A 19,866-nucleotide genomic window follows, 5' to 3' on the forward strand; every position below is an offset into this window, starting at 1 on the left:
TTTTGGAGTACAGGTCTTTCACCTCTTTGGTTAACTTTATTCATAAGTATTTTATTCTTTTTGGTGTAGTTGTAAAGGGTTTGTTGTTTTTTTTTTTTTAATTTCTCTTTCTATACTTCATTTTTAGCATATAGAAACATTTCTGTTTTCTGGGTGTTAATTGTATATCCTGCCACTTTACTAAATTTATTACTTGTACTAGTTTTTTGGTTGGAGTCTTTAGAAGAGGGAGAAACTTCTTAATCTCACTAATATATGTATGAACCACCGTCATTTATGGTCATAAAGGGACTTTCTTTTTCTTTGGAGGTGGTAAAGATGGGTTATAATTTAACTTTGATTCTTCAGTAAGATAAGTGGCATTAGGAGTACATTAGGCTAAGCTTTATATTATTCTTAGGTCTAAAATTTCTCTTTTAGGTTAATTGGACTCCTGAGATTAACAAAGAACACTTGCTACAGGGTCTGCTTCCTGATGTACAAGTACCGACATCTGTGAAAGATATGCGCTATTGCCAGGTTTCATTCCAAGATGATCATGTGTCTTTGGAAAGTGCATTTACAGTAAGGTTTGTGGGCATATTATATTTTGAGGTATTTCAAAATTCAGCATATGATAACAAAAATACTTGTCTCCAAAGCACACCAGTGAAAGTTATTTTTAATGTAGAAAAGATTGCAATTTCTGTGAAATAAGGTAGGTTGTCTTTGGAATAAAATTTCACAGGAGATAGTGATTAATTCATCAGTCTTTTCACCTCTTTGGTTAAGTCCATTCCTAAATATTTTATTCTTTAGTATACCCTGTGCTTAATGACCCTCTGGTATCTGTAAGAACTAGAACTGTCATTAAAGGAAAGCCCTCCTAGTGCAAGCAGCAGTGAAAACACCTGTGAAATGACAGATTTTAAAAAATATAAAAGATACAGCGTGATCAGTGTGTTGCTCAGAAGGAAAAATTCTTTCATTGCTCGTGATTAAAGCTGAGTCCTACCAGACCACTATGTATTACTGATAGAAAAGGGAAGACTTATGTAAATATATATAGAAAAATCTTTTACCCTGGCCTCAATTTCTCGCTCCCCTCTTCCAGTAACCTTATTCACTTGAATTCCTCCATCCGTTTTCATAGTATTTCCAGGCTCCATAGTTGAGATAAAATTTTTAGATATACTGCTCTCCACCTGCCACTTGATCTCTTGATGAGTTATTTTTACTGACCCACCTTTTCTTTCTCAGTTCTCTAGTCATAATTTCCTTTTAATCCAGCATGGATGCTATGATTTAACACTTTGCAAGCTGTCTTTTCTCTGTTTCCATTTGGTTTAATAGTGATGTTATATAAATTGAGGTATTTTTGGAGGGGTGTTGTATTTAAGATTTAGAAAGTGAGTGATATATATATGCTTACTCTTTAGCATATTAAAACTTAAGTTTTTTCTACAGTCAAAGGTAGAACTAAAGCCTTTTCTTAACTAATTTCAGGCCACTTCCTGATGAGCCTAAACATTTAAAATGTGAGTTAAAAGGAGGAAAAACAGTACAAATGGGCCAAGAGCTTCAAGGAGAAATAGGTTAGTATGGTCTGCATTTTTTCTTTAAAATACTTTTAGAATATGTGCTTACCTACATTCACATTTTGGCATACATGATCTGAAAGGAAAGCTTTGGTTTTATATACATTTGGTGTTTTAAAATCTGTTGTTAGAAAAGATTGCTGTGTTTTTACTGTCTTTGCCTAGGCTGACATAACTTTAAAATCATTTTGGCAAAAATAGTTTCTTGGGAAAATACTGGTTTTTGTTAGAATAATAATAGTTAACATTAAAACTATTAAATTAAAAGTGCAAAGTAAAAGTATCAGTGAATTCACGTTTATTTTTCTTACATTTAGAATATTACCTGAATTAGAATAATATTGAATTATTTTCTTCAAATTTTGTAGTAAGATTAACGATTAACATCAAAATAGTGTTATATATAATAAATATAAGCATACTTAAGTAGATTGTTGATTTTTTTTTTTTGGTAGCGATTATATAAGAAACAAGTATTATTTTTTACAAAAAAATACATAAGAGAACAAAATTACAGTGGTATTCCTAAGCATAATTTTAAGTGTTAAAATTAAACTTTCCTTTTTTATATAGTTGTAATAGTTACAGATCAGTATGGAAATCAGATTCAAGCATTTTCACCAAGTTCTTTATCTGCGTTGGGAATTGCTGGGGTTGGACTTGACAGCTCCCATTTGAAAACTACTTTTCAGGTATGATTACTTTTCATAGCAGTTGGCTTATGCCATTGGTTTACATTTAACAACATTTGGGAAAAACTAAAATAACCAAAAGAGGTTTGATTTTGGTGTTAACAATGCAAAGTCACAAAAGGGATTAAGAAGGTTTTGTTATGATCAAATTTAAACATATGCAAAAATAGAATAGCAGAGGTAATCCCCATGTTTCTATCACTCAGCCTCAATAATCACCACTTTCCACTTCGCCATGTCTTTTTTTTTTTTTTTTTTTTTTTTAAGTTTATTTTGAGAGGGAGTGCGTGCACAAGTGGAGGAGGGATAGAGAAAGAGGGAGAAAGAGAATCCCAAATAGGTTCTGCTCAGAGCCCAATGTGGGGCTCTATCCTACCAACTGCGAGATCATGACCTGAGCTGAAACCAATCAAGTGAGCCACTCAGGCACCCCATCATTTTGAAGCAAATTCCATACGTTAATAATGTCATCCATACATTGGTATGTCATACATGAAATGTCATCCATAAATATTTTGATATGTATGTAAAGGTAGTTTTTCATAAATAAATAAAATTGTAGTGCTTACATCCTGCATTAAACAGGATACTAGTGAAAAAATTGGGGAAATTTACAGCTGTGCAGTTATTTGAGATTAGCTTGAAAAAAAATTACTGTAGTGGAATCGTTTCAGTTTAAAACAAGCAAACATGATGTATTCTGCTTGGAAAGATCAAAAACAACTCTCAGGGAAAAAAAAGATGTGGGAGTCCAGGCTTTAAGGAACCTGCCAGGCCATAGTAGGTGAGAAAGGAATTCTAAGGCCCAAGTAAAGCTGAATCCATTTAAGGCATTTAATGCTTTTTAAAAACTCTTCTTCCTTTTAGAGTCTCCATTACAGTCTTTAACCTGACAAAGTAATCATAAGAGTAGTCTCTTTGTTGCCCTTCCTTACTAGAGTTTCTTATTCTCACTAATCTGTTGATGGTATTCTAGTTCTCACGACACAACTCACTATGTCTTAGTGCCAAAGAACTTTTAATGATGTTTTGTTTACTTTACAAAGATAAAGTTTAGTGTTTGACTTTCAAGTTTTTGCATTATTTATCTCCACCATATGTATATATGAAATCAGAAGATAACTATGTTTCTGCTGTATGCATGAGCAACCTGTGCCTCCTATCACTTTATGCATAGACACCCATCTTCATTCAATAATTTCTCCTAAATTATAACCTGCCTTCCTGCCTCTTCAGTTTTCCCTATTAGATTCCCATCAGCACGTAAACATGCTGTCATATTTCTCATCTTTTTTTTTTTTTAAGTGTATTTATTTATTTTGAGGGAGTACGTAAAGTGGGAGAGGGGCAAAGAGATGGAGAGAGAGAATCCCAAGCAGGCTCTGTGCTGTCAGTGCAGAGCCTGATGTAGGGCTCAAACTCACAAACCGTGAGATCATTGCCTGAGCAGAAATCAAGAGTTGGACACTTAACTACCCAAGATACCCCTGTCTTACCTCTCATCTTAAAAGACAAATTATAACCCGCCCCCCCCCCCCCCCCCCATCAAAACATCCTTGGGCTCTAATCCCTGTCCATCTGTTGCTCTCTTTCTCTTCTTTCCATGGTGTAACTCCTTGGAAGAGTTGTATATACTGTTTCCACATCCTTTTTTGTCATTCTAAGGCAAGGCACTCATCATTTTTTTTTCCGTTTCACCTAACCAAATCCATTGTCCATTTTCCTTTCTCATTTTATGCCACCTGTTAGATCTATCAGCATTTTATACTGTAAATTTAGACTTCATCTGCTTAGTATGGGCTAAAATATCCTAAAGTATCCTACCACAGCATAATCTCCCACCTTTCTCCATAGCTCATTATTCTTCAGCCAAGGTGACTTACTTTCTTCCTGTTGTCATTTTACAACTGAGGTATACTATCTTGACTTGTTTTCAAGCATCAGGAGTCTACCCCCAGTCTCTACAGAGAAAAAATCAGAGGCTTCTGTTTTAAAACTATTTTTTTAATAGTGTTTTTTTTCTAGGGGCGCCTGGGTGGCGCAGTCGGTTAAGCGTCCGACTTCAGCCAGGTCACAATCTCGCGGTCCGTGAGTTCGAGCCCCGCGTCAGGCTCTGGGCTGATGGCTCGGAGCCTGGAGCCTGTTTCCGATTCTGTGTCTCCCTCTCTCTCTGCCCTCCCCCGTTCATGCTCTGTCTCTCTCTGTCCCAAAAATAAATAAAAAACGTTGAAAAAAAAAAATTAAAAAAAAAAAAAATAGTGTTTTTTTTCTAAATAAAAAGTAGTTTTAATATGTTATTGATTCTTCAAATTATTTCTGCATTTGCATAAAATGTACTGCTATTCTGAAGTACATTCCTTTGATAATTTCAGCATTAGACCATAGCACCTTTCAGAATTTTATATTTAATTCTATTTGAACTCATCTACAGTTTGTAAATGCATATACAAATTTCCTTTTCAAGATTGGAAGTAAAACCAGAATAACTTCCAACAGGACTTAAACAAGAAATCATGTCTTCAAAAAGCCTTTTAATGATTCACTAATAAATATGGAATTCTAGGTTATACTTTATATATTTTCAGTTATCAGTATGTTTTACTAATGAATATTTGTTTTCCAGATATTGAAAAATTCTGAACTCATTGGGGTTTGAGTGGAAATTAAGTTTAATTATTTTGCAGTGTCTTTGTACAGAAAATGTTCTACAAACAGTTGAGAATGTCAAACATGAAGTTTTAATGCTGATTATTAACATCTGATGGAGTAGGGGTACCTGGGTGGCTCAGTAGGTTAAGTGTCCGACTTCAGCTCAGGTCATGATCTCACAGTCCGTGAATTCCAGAGCTGTATCAGCTCTGTGCTGATAGCTCAGAGCCTGGAACCTGCTTCGGATTCTGTGCCTCCCTTTCTCTGCCCTTCCCCCTTCCCCTCTCTCTTTCTTTCTCAAAAATAAACATAAAAATTTTTTTTCAATCTGATGGAACAGATTTGTGCTCATCACAAATTTGAGATAAAATTGTTAACGGTTGGGGCGCCTGGGTGGCTCAGTCGGTTGAGCGTCCGACTTCAGCTCAGGTCACGATCTCATGGTTCGTGAGTTCGAGCCCCGCATCAGGCTCTGGGCTGATGGCTCGGAGCCTGGAGCCTGCTTCTGATTCTGTGTCTCCCTCTCTCTCTGCCCCTCCCCCATTCATGCTCTGTCTCTCTCTGTCTCAAAAATAAACATTAAAAAAAATTAAAAAAATTAAGGGTCATTGTTAAAATGAATACTAGGGTACTCGTGCCACTATGGAATTAGTTTATATCATTCCATCACATAGCAGAAATTATAGACTAGTTTCATTGATTCCCATTAATATGCTGTGAACCTGATATTGGGCAGTAACAAATCAAAGCCCCTACCTTCTTGGAGATCACCTTACAATGGGAAGAGCATGCAGTAGGTAGGAAATGAGGGATAAGAAAAATAAAATGGGGTAGTGGAAACAGTACCATTATATAGGGTAGTCAGGGAACACCCCTCTGATTAAGGTATCCTGTATGCAGAAACCTAACGAAAGGCCATGTAGATTGGTAAAGAATTTTGCAAACATCAGGAAAGAACAAGTGCAAAGCGCACTTTTTGGGCAGCACACTATTGGGCAAGCACACACTTTGCTGTTTGGGGAATAAAAAGGAGATGGTGGAAATAAGAGGTTAATTAGGAAAAGAGGAGATAAAAAGACATAGCACCTTTTAGATCTCTCTCTCACAATAAAAGAAATTCAGCTTCTCCTTTCAAGGAAGTGAATTTGATAGTATGCCAGTATTGGTATGTGTGCAAATTATTTGCCATTAGTTATATGCGGAAACATATCTGTATGCATAGTGGGTTAATGACAACATTTTCTTTTTCTTTTTTTTTTTTTTTAAACTAAACATTACATCCCTCTTTTCAATGTACCTTTCCTCACTAGGAAAATACACAAAGTATAAGTGTAAAAGGCATCAAATTTATTCCAGGCCCTCCTGGAAATAAGGATCTTTGTTTTACTTGGCGTGAATTTTCTGACTTTATTCGAGTGCAGCTAATTTCTGGACCACCAGCAAAACTTCTCCTTATAGACTGGCCAGAATTAAAGGAGGTAAGTAACTGCCTTGATTGAAGGAAAGAATTTACTATCACATGGCTTATTACTTTCAGATTGTGAGTGGGTAGATATATTTTACTGTTGAAGTAACAGCAAATAGCAATGGTAACAATAACAAAAGGACAAAGTAATATTCTAAATACTTTGTTATTTAATTCATCACTTGTGTCCTCATTTGTTAAAGAATAGGGAAATAACTTGAACACTGAGAAATGTACAGGGTTATTTTTGCTAGAATTTAAATTAAAAAAAATTTTTAAGAGTGTAATCACACCTTAAAATTTTATTACAGAAATTTTCGAACATGCGTACAAGTGAAAATAGCATAATGAATCCCCAGGTTTAACAGTTACTGTTTTTTTCCCAATTTTGTTTCATCGTTCTGTCCTACCGTCTTAAAATGTTTTCTCTGGAGTTTGACAAAGCACATCAGATATCAAGTCATTATACACATGAAAACATTGGCATGCCTTCCTTTACAAATAGTTAAATCTTAAGTATAAACCTTGCAAATTTCTGTTAAATCTGTTGAGTTTTTACTAAATGCTTAGAATTCTGGTTTTAAAATATTTGGATTTTTGTTTTCAGTTTTGGTCTAGCAGGGCTCTACCTGTTGGTATGACAGCTTACATACTTTTCTAAAGGAAGATGAGCTTATCGGTCTAGTTTGAGATTGCTCTTTTTGGTTTGTGAATTTAAAATAGATAAACAAGTGGTGACAGTGAGCTCTAAAATTTTTTTCTGTAATGTGTTGATTGAGGAGTTTTACTGTAAAGCCAGTGCTTTTTTATTTGGGAGCATTTATACTACATAAGTAATACACTTTGTGTTTAATGAAGTCAATAAAGGATTTGTTGGTTGATGACATTATGAAATAATTGTTTACCTTTGAGGTGGAAAAAATGTTGACATGTTCATCTTTTTATATGGATTTGTGTTGGGGAATGTTAAAAATAATGACAGTTTAACTCAAAAGATTTTTAGAAGATTAATTTGCAGATACCATAGAAATCCAGAAGCTTTAAAAAAACTGATTTCTCATTATGTTAGAGAAATGGTTATATGTAGATAAGGCTGTAAAAGTAATCACTGAATGTCTGGTATTCCTAAAATTTCCTAATTCTGTTTTTAAAAAATTTATTTAAGCTCAAGTCAGTTAACAATACAGTGTAGTAATTCGTTTCAGGAGTAGAATCCAGTGATTCATCACTTATATACATATAACACCCAGTGCTCATCCCAGCAAGTGCCCTCCTTAATTCCCATCATCTGCTTAGCTGTCCCCTCACCCACCTCCCCTCCAGCAGCCCTCAGTTTGTGCTCTGTATTTAAGAGTCTCTTATTGTTTGCCTCCCTCTCTTTTTTTTTTATCTTATTTTTCCTTCCCTTCCCCTGTGTTCATCTGTTTTGTTTCTTAAATTCCACATCAGTGAAATCATGTGATATTTGTCTTTCTTTGATTGACTTATTTCTCTTAGCCTAAGCCATGTTGTTGCAAATGGCAAGATTTCATTTTTTTTTGACCACCAAGTAATAATTCCGTAGTGTATATATACCACATCATCTTATCCATTCATCAGTCAATGGACATTTGGGCTCTTTCCAAACTTTGGCTATTGTCGATAGTGCTGCTATAAACATTGGAGTGCATGTGCCCCTTAGAATCAGCATTTTTGTATCCTTTGAATAAATACCAAGTAGTGCAGTTGCTGGGTCACAGGGTAGTTGTATTTTTAATTTTTTGATGAACCTTCGTACTGTTTTCCAGAGAGGCTGGATCAGTTTGCATTCCTGCTAACAGGGCCAAACTGTCCCCCTTTCTCCACATCCTCACCAACATCTGTTGTTTCCTGAGTTGTTTATTTTAGCCGTTCTGACAGGTGTGAGGTGGTATCTCATTGTGGTTTTGATTTGTAGTTCTGTGATGATGAGTGAGATTGAGCATCTTTTCATGTGTCTGTGTGCCATCTGGATGTCTTCTTGGGAAAAGTATCCATTCATGTCTTTTGCCCATTTTTTTCACTGGATTATTTGTTTTTTGGGGTGCTGAGTTGGGTAAGTTCTTTATAGATTTTAGATACTAACCCTTTATCCAGTACATCATTTACAAATATCTTCTCCCATTCCATCAGTTGCTTTTTAGTTTTGTTGACTGTTTCCTTTGCTGTGCAGAAGCTTTTTATCTTGAGGAGGTCCCAGTAGTTCATTTTTGCTTTGGTTTCCCTTGCCTTTGGTGACGTGTCTAGTAAGAAGCTGCTCTGGCCGAGGTCAAAGAGGTTTTTGCCTGTTTTCTTCTCTAGGATTTTGATTATTTCCTGTCTCATATTTAGGTCATTCATCCATTTTGGATTTATTTTGTATATGGTGTAAGAAAGTGGTCCAGTTTCATTCTTCATGTCGCTGTCCAGTTTTCCCAGCACCATTTGCTAAAGAGACTGTCTTTTTTCCATTGGATACTCTTTCCTGCTTTGTCAAAGATTAGTTAGCCTTACATTTGTGGGTTCCTTTCTGGGTTCTCTATTCTGTTCCATTGATCTATATGTTTTTGTGCCAGTACCATACTGCCTTGATGATTACAGCTTTGTAATACAGCTTGAAGTCTGGAGTTGTGATGCCTCCATCTTTGGTTTTCTTTTTCAACATTACTTTGGCTGTTTGGGATTTTCTCTGGTTCCCTATAAGTTTTAGAATTATAGCTCTGTGAATCTAGCTCTGTGAAGAATGCTGGTGTTATTTTGATAGGGATTGCATTGAATGTGTAGATTACTTTAATCGACATTTAGCAATATTTGTTCTTCTGATCCTTGAGCATGGAATGTTTTCCCATTTCTTTGCGTCTTCTTCAGTTTCTTACATAAGCTTTCTGTAGTTTTCACTGTACAGATCCAAATCAACCTCTTTGGTTAGGTTGATTCTTAGGTATCTTATGGTTTTTGCTGCAGTTACAAATGGGATCAATTTCCTGATATCTCTTTCTGTTGCTTCGTTATTGGTGTATAGAAATGCAGCTAATTTCTATTTCTTTGATTTTATATCCTGCAACTTTGCTAAATTCATGTATGAGCTCTAGCAGTTTTTTTGGTGGAGTTTTTAGGGTTTTTCACGTAGAGTAAGTATCTTGTCATATTGGAAGAGTGAAAGATTGACTTCCTCCTTGCCAATTTGTATGCCTTTTATTTATTTTATTGTCTGACTGCTGAGGCTACGACTTCCAGTACTATGTTGAACAACAGTGGTGACAGTGGACCTCCTTGTTGTGTTCCTGACGTTAGGGGGAAAGCGCTCAGTTTTTCCCCATTAAGGATGATAGTTAGCTGTGGGCCTTTCATATAAGGCCTTGTGATGTTGAGATATGTTCTGTCTATCCCACTTTCTTGAGGGTTTTTATCAAGAAAGGGTGCTGTATTTTGTCAGATGCATTTTCTTTCTTTTTTTTTTTTTTTAATGTTTATTTATTATTAAGAGACAGACACAGAGCGTGAGCAGGGAAGGGGTAGAGAGAGGGGAAGACATAGAATCTGAAGTAGGCTCCGGGCTCTGAGCTGTCAGCACAGAGCCCGACACAGTGCTCAAACTCACAAACTGTGAGATCATGACCTGAGCCGAAGTCAGTCGCTTAACCAACCGAGCGACCCAGGCGCTCCTGTCAGATGCATTTTCTGTATCTATTGAGAGGATCATAGGTTTCTTATCCTTTATTTTATTAATGTTGTGTATCAGGTTGTTGGATTTGTGAATATTGAACCAGTCCTGCAGCCCAGGAATAAATTCTATTTGACTATAATGAATAATTCTTTTTTTTAATGTTTATTTTTGAGAGGGAGGGAGAGACTGAGCACAAGTGGGAGAGGGGCAGCGAGAAAGGGAGACACAGAATCACAAGCAGGCTCCAGGCTCTGAGCTGTCAGCACAGAAACTGACGCAGGGCTCGAACCCATGAACTGTGAGATCATGACCTGATTCGAAGTTGGATGCTTAAGCAACTGAGCCACCCAGGCACCCCAATGAATAAATCTTTTAACATACTGTTGAATTTGATTTGCCTAGTATCTTGTTGAGAATTTTTGCATCTAGGTTCATCAGGGATATTGGCCTATAACTTTCCTTTTTATTGGGGTCTTTGTTTTTGGAATCAAGGTAGTGCTGGCTTCGTAGAATGAGTTTGGAAGCTTTCCTTCCATTTCTATTTTCTGGAACAGTTTGAGAAGAATAGGTAACTCTGCTTTAAACATCTGATAGGATTCCCCTGGGAAGCCATCTGGCCCAGGACTCTCTTTTTGTTGGGAGATTTTTGATAACTGATTCAATTTCTTTGCTGGCTGTGGACCTGTTCAAATTTTCTATTTCTTACCATTTGAATTTTGGTCGTGTGTGTCCATTTCTTCCAGATTGCCCAGTTTGTTGGCATAAAATTTTTCATAGTATTAACAACTGTTTGTATTTCTGTGGTGTTGGTTGTGATCTCTCCTCTTTCGTTACTGATTTTTATCTTTGTGGGTCCTGTCTTTTTGATACGTCTGGCTAGTGGTTTATCAATTTAATTATTCTTTCAAAGAACTAGCCTTCAATTTCATTGATCTGTCTACTGGGTTTTTTTGTTTCTATATCATTTATTTCTGCTGTTATCTTTATTATTTTCCTTTTTCTGCTTGTTTTAGACTTTATTTGCTGCTGCTTTTGTAGCTTCTTTAGGCGTGAGGTTAGGTTGTGTATTTGAGACCATTCTTGATTCTCGAGATAGGCCTGAATAGCAATGTACTTTCCTCTTAGGACTGCCTTTGCTGTATCCCACAGGGTTTCGACTGTCGTGTTTTCGTTTTCATTGGCTTCCATGTGTGTTTTTTTTTTTTAATCTCTTTTTCAATTTCCTGGTTAACCCGTTCATTCTTTAGTAAGATGTTCTTTAACCTCCGTGTATTTTTTCCTTTGGTTGATTTCAAGTTTCATAGCGTTGTGATCTGAAAATATGCATGGTATGATCTTGATCTTTTTATATCGAGGACTGATTTGTGTGACCCAGGATGTGATCTATTCTAGAAAATATTCCATATGCACTAGAGAAGAATATGTATTCTGCTGTTTTAGGATGAAATGTTCTGAATGTATCTGTTAGGTCCTAATTAAATCTTGACCCTACCTTCCCCCCTAATAGGATCTGAAGTGGAAAAGGGGAACTAATTTAACACCTAACTGATAAATAGAAAAAAACGTATAAATGTTACATTAATATACACATATGTTCTTTCATTTAGTCTTAACATTATGCACTTTTTAACATTCTTATTTTATAAATGAGGAATCTGAAATCCTGAAACATTAAGTTACATTCCAATATTAGAAAGTGGTAGAGGTTTGTAATTATGAACATTTGATTTTGGATACTTCCTCCTCCCACCCAACCCCCCCCCCCCCACACACACACACACACACTTTCTCTCAGACAACTCTGTGACTAACAGTTTAGGCTACAAGTCATTTATTAAAGAATATTCTTTAAAAGTAATTACTGTGTGATGGGTAGACAATGTGTTTAGGAATAAAGTACCATGATAATGTTTGCATTTGGAAACTGTCATTGATTTTTTAAATTCAGGCTTTTAATAAACTTTGGCAGATGGAATATAGTCAACTATAGCCATGTAAAATTTGTGATCGTTAAGCATTTTAACTAAACTAGTCTTAAAGTTATTTTTTTAAGAAAAATTAAGTCCTATTCAAAACACATTAGTATTTTCCCCACTTTTAGCAACCTCCTAATTTGGTAACCAACTACCTCTAGTAAAGTGGGGCTTGGAGGAAGCAGAGGGAACATTATTAATAGGAAAGAGATGATAAATCAATTTTACTTTTTCACTAGTCAGTTCTCTTCAATATTTTTTTCAGCTTTTAAAATATGATACATAAGATTGGAACTTCATCAGGTTTTTTGCTAGGCACTGTGTTTCCTTTGATATGTTCAGTACAAATAGGTCAACAAGCAAATTCCCAGAATTACACAGCCATTACATGGAGGAAAAAAACAAGCGTTTTTGTATAGATTATCAGCAACTAGTCCTATTTATGTATGTATGTATGTTTGTATGCATTTTCTTTTTTTTAATTTAAATTTTATTTAGTTAACATACAGTACAATACTGGTTTCAGGAGTAAAATTCAGTGATTCATCACTTACATACAACACCCAGTGCTCATCATAAGTGTCTTCGTTAAGTACCACTCTAGCCCATCTTCCACCCACCTCCTCCGTCAACCCATATGTATGTATTTTCTCTATCATTAAGAGTCTCTTGTTTGTTTCCCTCTCTTTTCTAGTCCTGTTTAATGAGTGGTAGAAAGCTGTGTATTACTGCTTCATGTAAAGTGCCTGAGTGCTTGTCCTTGACAGAGGAGCTAAACCATAGACAGCCAATGCTAAATCTGAGAACCTAAGATAAGCTTTTAAGTAATTCCTTTTTTTTTTTTTTAATGCTTATTTATTTATTTTTGAGAAGGAGGAAAAGGGAGAGAGAGAGACTGTGTGCGAGTTGCAGGAGGGAAATATAGAGGGAGAGAGAGAATCCCAAGCAGGATCCACACTGTCAGCACAGAGCCCAGCATGGGGCTTGATCTCATGAACCATGAGATCATGACCTGAGCCAAAATCAATGGTCAGACGCTCAACCGAATGAGCCACCCAGATGCCCCCATTGAAGTCATTCTAATATGTAACTTTTAGGGATGTGTTAAAAGCCATAATGTCAAATGCTTTTTTTTTGGACTTTTATTATTATTAATTACTTCTATAAGATGATGATCACTGGTGACAATATAATTCACTTTCAGAAGTTTATTTTAATAGATGAAGAAGCCATTTGTGATTAGAACCAAGAGAAATTAAATGATCATTTAATAAGTGTACAAGTAGTAATTATATCATTTGGCACATATGCTTTAATGCTTTTGAAAATATTTATACCTGTTTTAGTCCATTCCGGTGATTAATGGAAGAGAATTACAGAATCCTCTCATTGTTCAACTTTGTGATCAGTGGGACAATCCAGCACCTGTACCACAGGTCAAAATAAGTCTTGTGAAAGCTAACAATTTAAAGGTAAGTTTTAAAACATCCTTACATAATTTTCGTCTACTTAAAATTTTGGGTTTCATTGTCATAATGTTATTAGATGTCATATTTTAAAAAATATAGTCTTACATAATCTTGATTATTGCTTAGTTTGAATCACCTTAAAGATTTTTCATAATTATTTTGAGGAACTAAACTTCATATCTTGCAAGCAATGTAATAAGGGGCAGTATTCTACAGTTATGATTCTTTCAATACTAGTATGTATTTGGATTTCAGATTAGAATGAATAGATGACACTGAGAAAGTGAGTAAAGGCAAATATAGTCACCTACAATATGGGTTAAGGAATAGGCATTACTTGAGAAACTTAAGCTAAAGGTGATCAAAAAGCATCATGTGAGTACCTGTCCTCCATACCTTATGGAGTGCTACCAGGGCCTGTGCATAGCTGCTAGACTTATACTGAGTTATATTCTAGGATATGGGGCAAGCATGAGTATCGCCTTGTAATGTTTGGGGGCAAACATAGTGCTTAATACCAAGAAGTCCTAGATTAGGTACCACCTGTTTACACGAGCACTGGGATTGCCAGCTTCTTGGGTTCTAGTGGGAACTTGGCATGCCTGGTACAGAGTTGGAAGCCCTCCTGTGAGGGGAAATGGGAGAAGCTGCTTGTCCCTTGCAAAGTTGTATTGTGACATAGTCCCTCCTAATGAAGTCAATTAATTTGTCCCAGTCAGGTTGTTACCAGGCAGCACAGAGATAATTCCTGGGGTTGTCTTCAGCCAGGCTTAAGTATCCTTCTATGAACATTTTATCATTTTAGTGGATAAAAACAGTTGAGATTATGTAAATATTCAGTTGTCTTAAAAATAATCCATTAATTCAATAAAAACTCATAACAGATTTCTAGGACCTGACACGTTGATCTTAAAAGTCATATGGGAGATTAAAATGCCAAGAATGGCTTGGGATCCACATAGACTTATTTTCATAGTAAAATAGTCAGGGTCAGTCTTTCTGTTAAGAAAGACTGTGGTATTGCTGCTATACACCCGGAAGTAGAAGACATGCTTCTTGGGCTTAGCAACAAGAATTTAGGACCCAGATGGAAGAAATACTTTGAGAAAGATGAGAGGTAAATGGATCAAAGGGTAAATGAGATAAGTAAAATAAAGGCTTTTATTTTGTCATTTTGATTGTGCCTTCTCATTTTCGCCTATTGCTTTTTTGCATGTACCTACCATATTACCTAATTTTTAGGTTCCATTAAGCAGAAATGGACATCAGAGCTTAAGAAAGAGTCTGATACTCTGCTAAAACAGTTTACAAATTCACTTTTGTTGTCAGTGTTTGCGTTTAGGAGAGTTAAACTGATTATTATCTACCACAAATAAGAATATTAGTCTAGTTTCACAGAAGTATTTGTAGAAGGCTGAGAGATTCTTTTAACCAGTGATGAGTACCATTGATTTTTATTCATTGGAAAGTGAAAGCTTGGTTGTTACTAAGAAGGTAGTGTTGCAACAGAGGTCTAAGGAACACGTCTGAGTAAACATGAAGAGAAAGATGAGTAACAATGGACATGTTATCTTGATGCCTTGACTTAAATGTATATTTGTGGTATATTTATGTTTATTTCACCTGTGCCATTCCCCCACCCCACCTCCTCAGCCCCCATTTTGGAATGTACCTTCAGTGTTTGTATAACCAACCTTCACTTGAAATATCATTGCTGTTGAAGCAGTGAGCATTGAATTCTGCAACTTAGTAACTGAAATACACTAAATTATAGTTTAATTGATCAAGATGAGAAGTTGTCCTTTGGGTTAAGTAATTATATATTACATTATTTCTACTAGTTCAGATTAGGAAATCAAAGATTGTAGAAGTGTGTGCAAATACAAATGTTAAAATAATAATGGAGGAAAAGAACATTGTAATAGGAGAAAAGAATTTGTTCTCTAGAATTGTCTAATTAACCATTTTGTTTTGTTTTGTTTTTAGCTCACTCCTTCAAACCAACAACATAAAACAGATGAAAGGGGCAGGGCTAATTTGGGAGTGTTCAGTGTTTATGCCCCTAGGTAAGAACCAAAAGTTTGATAGTTATTAGTCATATAAAAATTGAGTTTTCTTATTCCTTGCTGAAGTTAAGAGTAATAATTAGCCTTCTATTTAGTGTTAGGTAGTAGATGGAACTGAACAGGAGTAGAGAGGTTTTGTAAGTGAGTTTAACTTTGTATAAGTTGTCTCAATTTTTAAGCTATAACTATAATGTAATTAGAACTCTTTGTCTCTCTTTTTCTCCCTCCTGTTAGAGGAGAACATGTGATGCAGGTTAGAGCCATTTATAACAAAAGTAACATAGAAGGACCTATAATTAAGTTAATGATTCTTCCGGACCCTGAAAAACCTATTCGTCTCAATATTAAATATGACAAAGATGCTTCCTTTTTAGCAGGGGGTATTTTCACTGGTGAGTAAGTCACAAATTTCAAATAGATTTGTAATGATAATTGCTTTTTACACTAGTGGAATAAATTATTTATTCTAGATATTCAGCATGATGAAAAACAAGCCTGCATAGCATTTTAAATGGCAAAGAAAATGTTTGATTTAACTATATCTTTTTTCATCTCTATTGTACATTCCCTTAATGGTCAAGAATGAACGGAAAGTTTGTACATAAGCTGAGAGCCTGTGGTAATGGAGTTTGTGTTTGCTCATTCACTGGATTGTGAAGTTCTGCAAAAGAAGGATGACAAGAACTGTGGCAGTTCTATTAAATAGGTTTTAATGTCATCTTCAACCAAATAGAACCAGGATTGTTTAACTTAATTTGGGTGAAAACATCAGAATTTATTATTAAAACTATTTCAGAACAAAAAACATTTCCTAAATACATGCGATGTCCAGACACTGTATTGGGCTCTTGGTTCCAATAATGAATACAACAGTTGCCAATGAGTTCTGTCTACTGTAGAAAGCACTTAAGTAAGCAGATAATTTCAGTGTAGTCTGGCAGTGTAGTCTTCCTATTTTCAATAGGAAATGGTATTTACTTTATATGGGTAATTTTCTTGAAGACTTTGTTTTCTTAAAGGGATGAATTCCTATACATAGTTATAAGCAGTAGAAACAAGCAGACCAAAAAGTTTAGATTATAAAATTAATAATTTTTAATAATTGTTACATATATACATAGCCTTTATACTCATAATTTTAAGTCTGTTTCAAGAGGTAAGACCTATTTCCTGTCATTAAAAAACTATATCCATCAGGGGTGCCTGGGTGGCTCAGTCGGTTGAGCATCCTACTCTTGGTTTCAGCTCAGGTTATGATCTCACGGTTTGTGGGTTCTAGCCCTACGTTAGTCTCTAAGCTGCTGGTGCGGAGCCTGCTTGGGATTCATTCATTCATTCATTCTCTCCCTCTCTCTCTCTCTCCCTCCCTCCCTCTCTCCCCCTCTCCCTCTCTCCCCCTCTCCCCCCCTTCTGCCCCTCCCCCACTCACATGCTTGTGCACACTTGCACTTTCTCCCTCCTTCCCTCCCTCCCTCTAAGTAAACAAAACTTTAAAAAATTATACCCATCATATGGGTGCCAAGTGAATAAAACCGTAAAATATACACTGAATTCTCAGAATACGTAAAGCACATGGATTTATGACCAGTTGCCTAATTCTGTGTTGCTGAGTATCCACAGTCTAACCTTTTTGGTCTTGCATGGTAGAACTTCTAGCAAGGCAGATTGTGAAAATAAGGCAAAGGATTAATAATAGTAAAGATGTATGTGTTAGATTTCTGGAAGAGATTTAGCATTAGAGTTGTCTGTCATAATTAGTACATTTTTATAGACAGATTATTGGGGAATGCTGATTACAGAATGGTTTTGTTTTCTTCAGAATTTCATTATTAACATTTAAACAAAATGTACACTTTAAGACGTACGGTTATTTAACCTAATTCATTAAGTGGACTAGGAAATAATTTTTTAATATTCACCATGACAGATTTTATGATTACTGTTATTTCTGAAGATGACAGTATCATCAAAAATATTAATCCAGCACGTATTTCCATGAAAATGTGGCAGCTGTCTAACAGTGGGAACCGACCACCAGCAAATGTAAGTTCTGGGGAAGCATTTTTAGAAGTTAAAATTAACTCTTACATTTAACTTAAATGTAATTTAATGCAAGAATGCAGTCTGTATATACTGAAGAACTACACATTAACCCACTTCATCACTTGAGATATGTATGTATATATGAGTATATTAGAATATGTTTCAAAATTAAGTGTTGATTCTTTTGAAAAAGAGTAGCCTACATTGTGATATTCCTTGAACTTTAAGATATTTTACACTTTAAAATTATCTAAAGGACAGGGACACCAGGGTGGCTCAGTCAGTTAAGCAGCCGACTTCGGCTCAGGTCATTATCTTGCAGTTTGTGAGTTCGAGCCCTGTAGTCAGGCTCTGTGCTGACAGCTCGAAGCCTGGAGCCTGCTTTGGATTCTTTGTCTCCCTCTCTCTCCATCCGTCCCTACCTTCCTCCCTCTCCCTCTCTCTGTCTCCCTCCCTCCCTCTCCTTCTCTCTGTCCCTCTGTCTCTCTCTCTCTCAAAATTAAATAAACATCTAAAAAAATTCTAAAGGACAGTGGCACTGTTAAATACCACTAAGAGATAATATATAAAATGAGACAGTAAAGAGATGTGATGATATACTTACAGGATACAGGAGGGAGGGTAGAGTGGTGAGAATAGTTGAGGGTCTAAGCAGCACAGTCCAATAGAAATATAATACAAGTCACACATAATATTTATATTTTTCTAGTGGATACATTAAAAGAGTAAAAAGAAGTAAAATTAATTTTAAAGTAGTTTTAACCTAACATCAAGTTACCACTTAAACATGTACTCAGTATTTAAAGTTTATTAATGAGATTTTACATTCTTTTATGTTACCAGTCTTTGAAATTTCATGTGTATTTTATGCTTACACCACCTTTCAGTTTGATCCAGATATATTTCAAGTGCTTAGTAGCCACATGGAGCTTTAACTAGCTTCCTTAATTTATACTGTCAGTCCCATCAAGCTGCTATTACCATGTCACCCCCACAGAGATCTTTTGTGTACCTTTTACATGGTATGTCACAGGGGCGCCTGGGTGGCTCAATCAGTTAAGCGTCCGACTTCAGCTGAGGTCATGATCTCACGGTTCATGGGTTCAAGCCCTGAGTCAGGCTCTGTGCTGACAGCTCAGAGGCTCGAGACTGCTTCAGATTCTGTGTCTCCCTCTGTCTATGCTCCTTCACTGCTCACACTCTGTCTCTTTCTCTCTCAAAAATAAACATTAAAAAAATTTTTTTAATGGTTGTCCCCATGACTAATCTCATTATTGAATCTTAAATGCATTGTAGGGGCGCCTGGGTGGCTCAGTCGGTTAAGCATCCGACTTTGGCTCGGGTTGTGATTTCATGGTTCGTGAGTTCAAGCCCCACATCGGGCTCTGTGCTGACAGCTCGGAGCCTGGAGCCTGCTTCTGATTCTGTTTCCCTTTCTCTCTGCCCTTCCCCTACTCATGCTCTGTCTCTCAAAAAGAAAGAAATGTAAAAAAAAATTTGTTTTAATTTTAATGCATTGTAAAGATATATATGTATAGCTGTGTGTGTATGTATTTATAAATCCAGATGTGATCTGTATTTGCGTTTAGTGGAAATATAAAGGTTTCATCCTGATTTCTCCCTCCCCTCCTTCTCTCCTACTTCCTTTCTAGGCAGAAACATTTAGTTGTAATAAAATAAAAGATAATGACAAAGAAGATGGCTGCTTCTACTTCAGGTACTTCTCAAGTCATTTCATATTTTTATGGATAATTTGTTATAAAGTGATTTCAGCCTTGATGGTGTTTGTCTGGCTCAGCTGGGGAAAAAGTAATTTATGATTGAAAAGAAAATGTTAGTGTTTTAATTTTTCTCAGGATAATTATTTTGAGAAAATAAGTATTTTGTTTGTAAGCTTTGTAAAATGGTTTGGGGAAGGATTGTTGTGATGGTTATATTAACTTTCAAAACTAGGATCATAAAAATTTACATTATGTTGCCAGAGCACTTTATAATATATACATTTCTATAGTTCAAAACTTAAAAGGTATGAAGTAAAATAGGTAACTGAACTAGTTTTGTTTTTGTTTTTGTTTTTGTTTTACAGTTTTACTAAATTACTTTGGATTGAATTCACTTGAATTGTTGCTTTTGTTTTCTGGACCTCTGCTGTGAAATATGAAAATTGTTTGCTTTTTTTTTCCCTCAAGTTAGTTAAAATACAGTGTACTCTTGGCTTCAGTAGTAGAATCCAGTGATTGATGACTTACATATAACACCCAGTGCTCA

The 19,866-nt window shown here is 35.7% G+C and overlaps 1 protein-coding gene across 2 annotated transcripts in view; it reads left to right on the forward strand.

Annotated features, from left to right (window-relative positions):
- SMCHD1 (structural maintenance of chromosomes flexible hinge domain containing 1) overlaps positions 1–19,866 on the forward strand; it is a 235,126-nt gene that overhangs the window by 75,665 nt on the left and 139,595 nt on the right. For both annotated transcript variants that reach the window (XM_058692578.1, XM_058692577.1), the window contains exons 26-34: positions 421–569; positions 1,486–1,574; positions 2,151–2,269; positions 6,229–6,396; positions 13,367–13,492; positions 15,476–15,555; positions 15,790–15,947; positions 17,483–17,598; positions 19,251–19,315. In XM_058692578.1, the coding sequence (XP_058548561.1) occupies positions 421–569; positions 1,486–1,574; positions 2,151–2,269; positions 6,229–6,396; positions 13,367–13,492; positions 15,476–15,555; positions 15,790–15,947; positions 17,483–17,598; positions 19,251–19,315 (1,070 nt within the window). The remainder of the gene's footprint in view (positions 1–420; positions 570–1,485; positions 1,575–2,150; positions 2,270–6,228; positions 6,397–13,366; positions 13,493–15,475; positions 15,556–15,789; positions 15,948–17,482; positions 17,599–19,250; positions 19,316–19,866) is intronic.

The sequence above is a fragment of the Neofelis nebulosa genome, chromosome 11 (genome assembly GCF_028018385.1).
Source record: "Neofelis nebulosa isolate mNeoNeb1 chromosome 11, mNeoNeb1.pri, whole genome shotgun sequence".
NCBI classification, from domain to species: domain Eukaryota; kingdom Metazoa; phylum Chordata; class Mammalia; order Carnivora; family Felidae; genus Neofelis; species Neofelis nebulosa.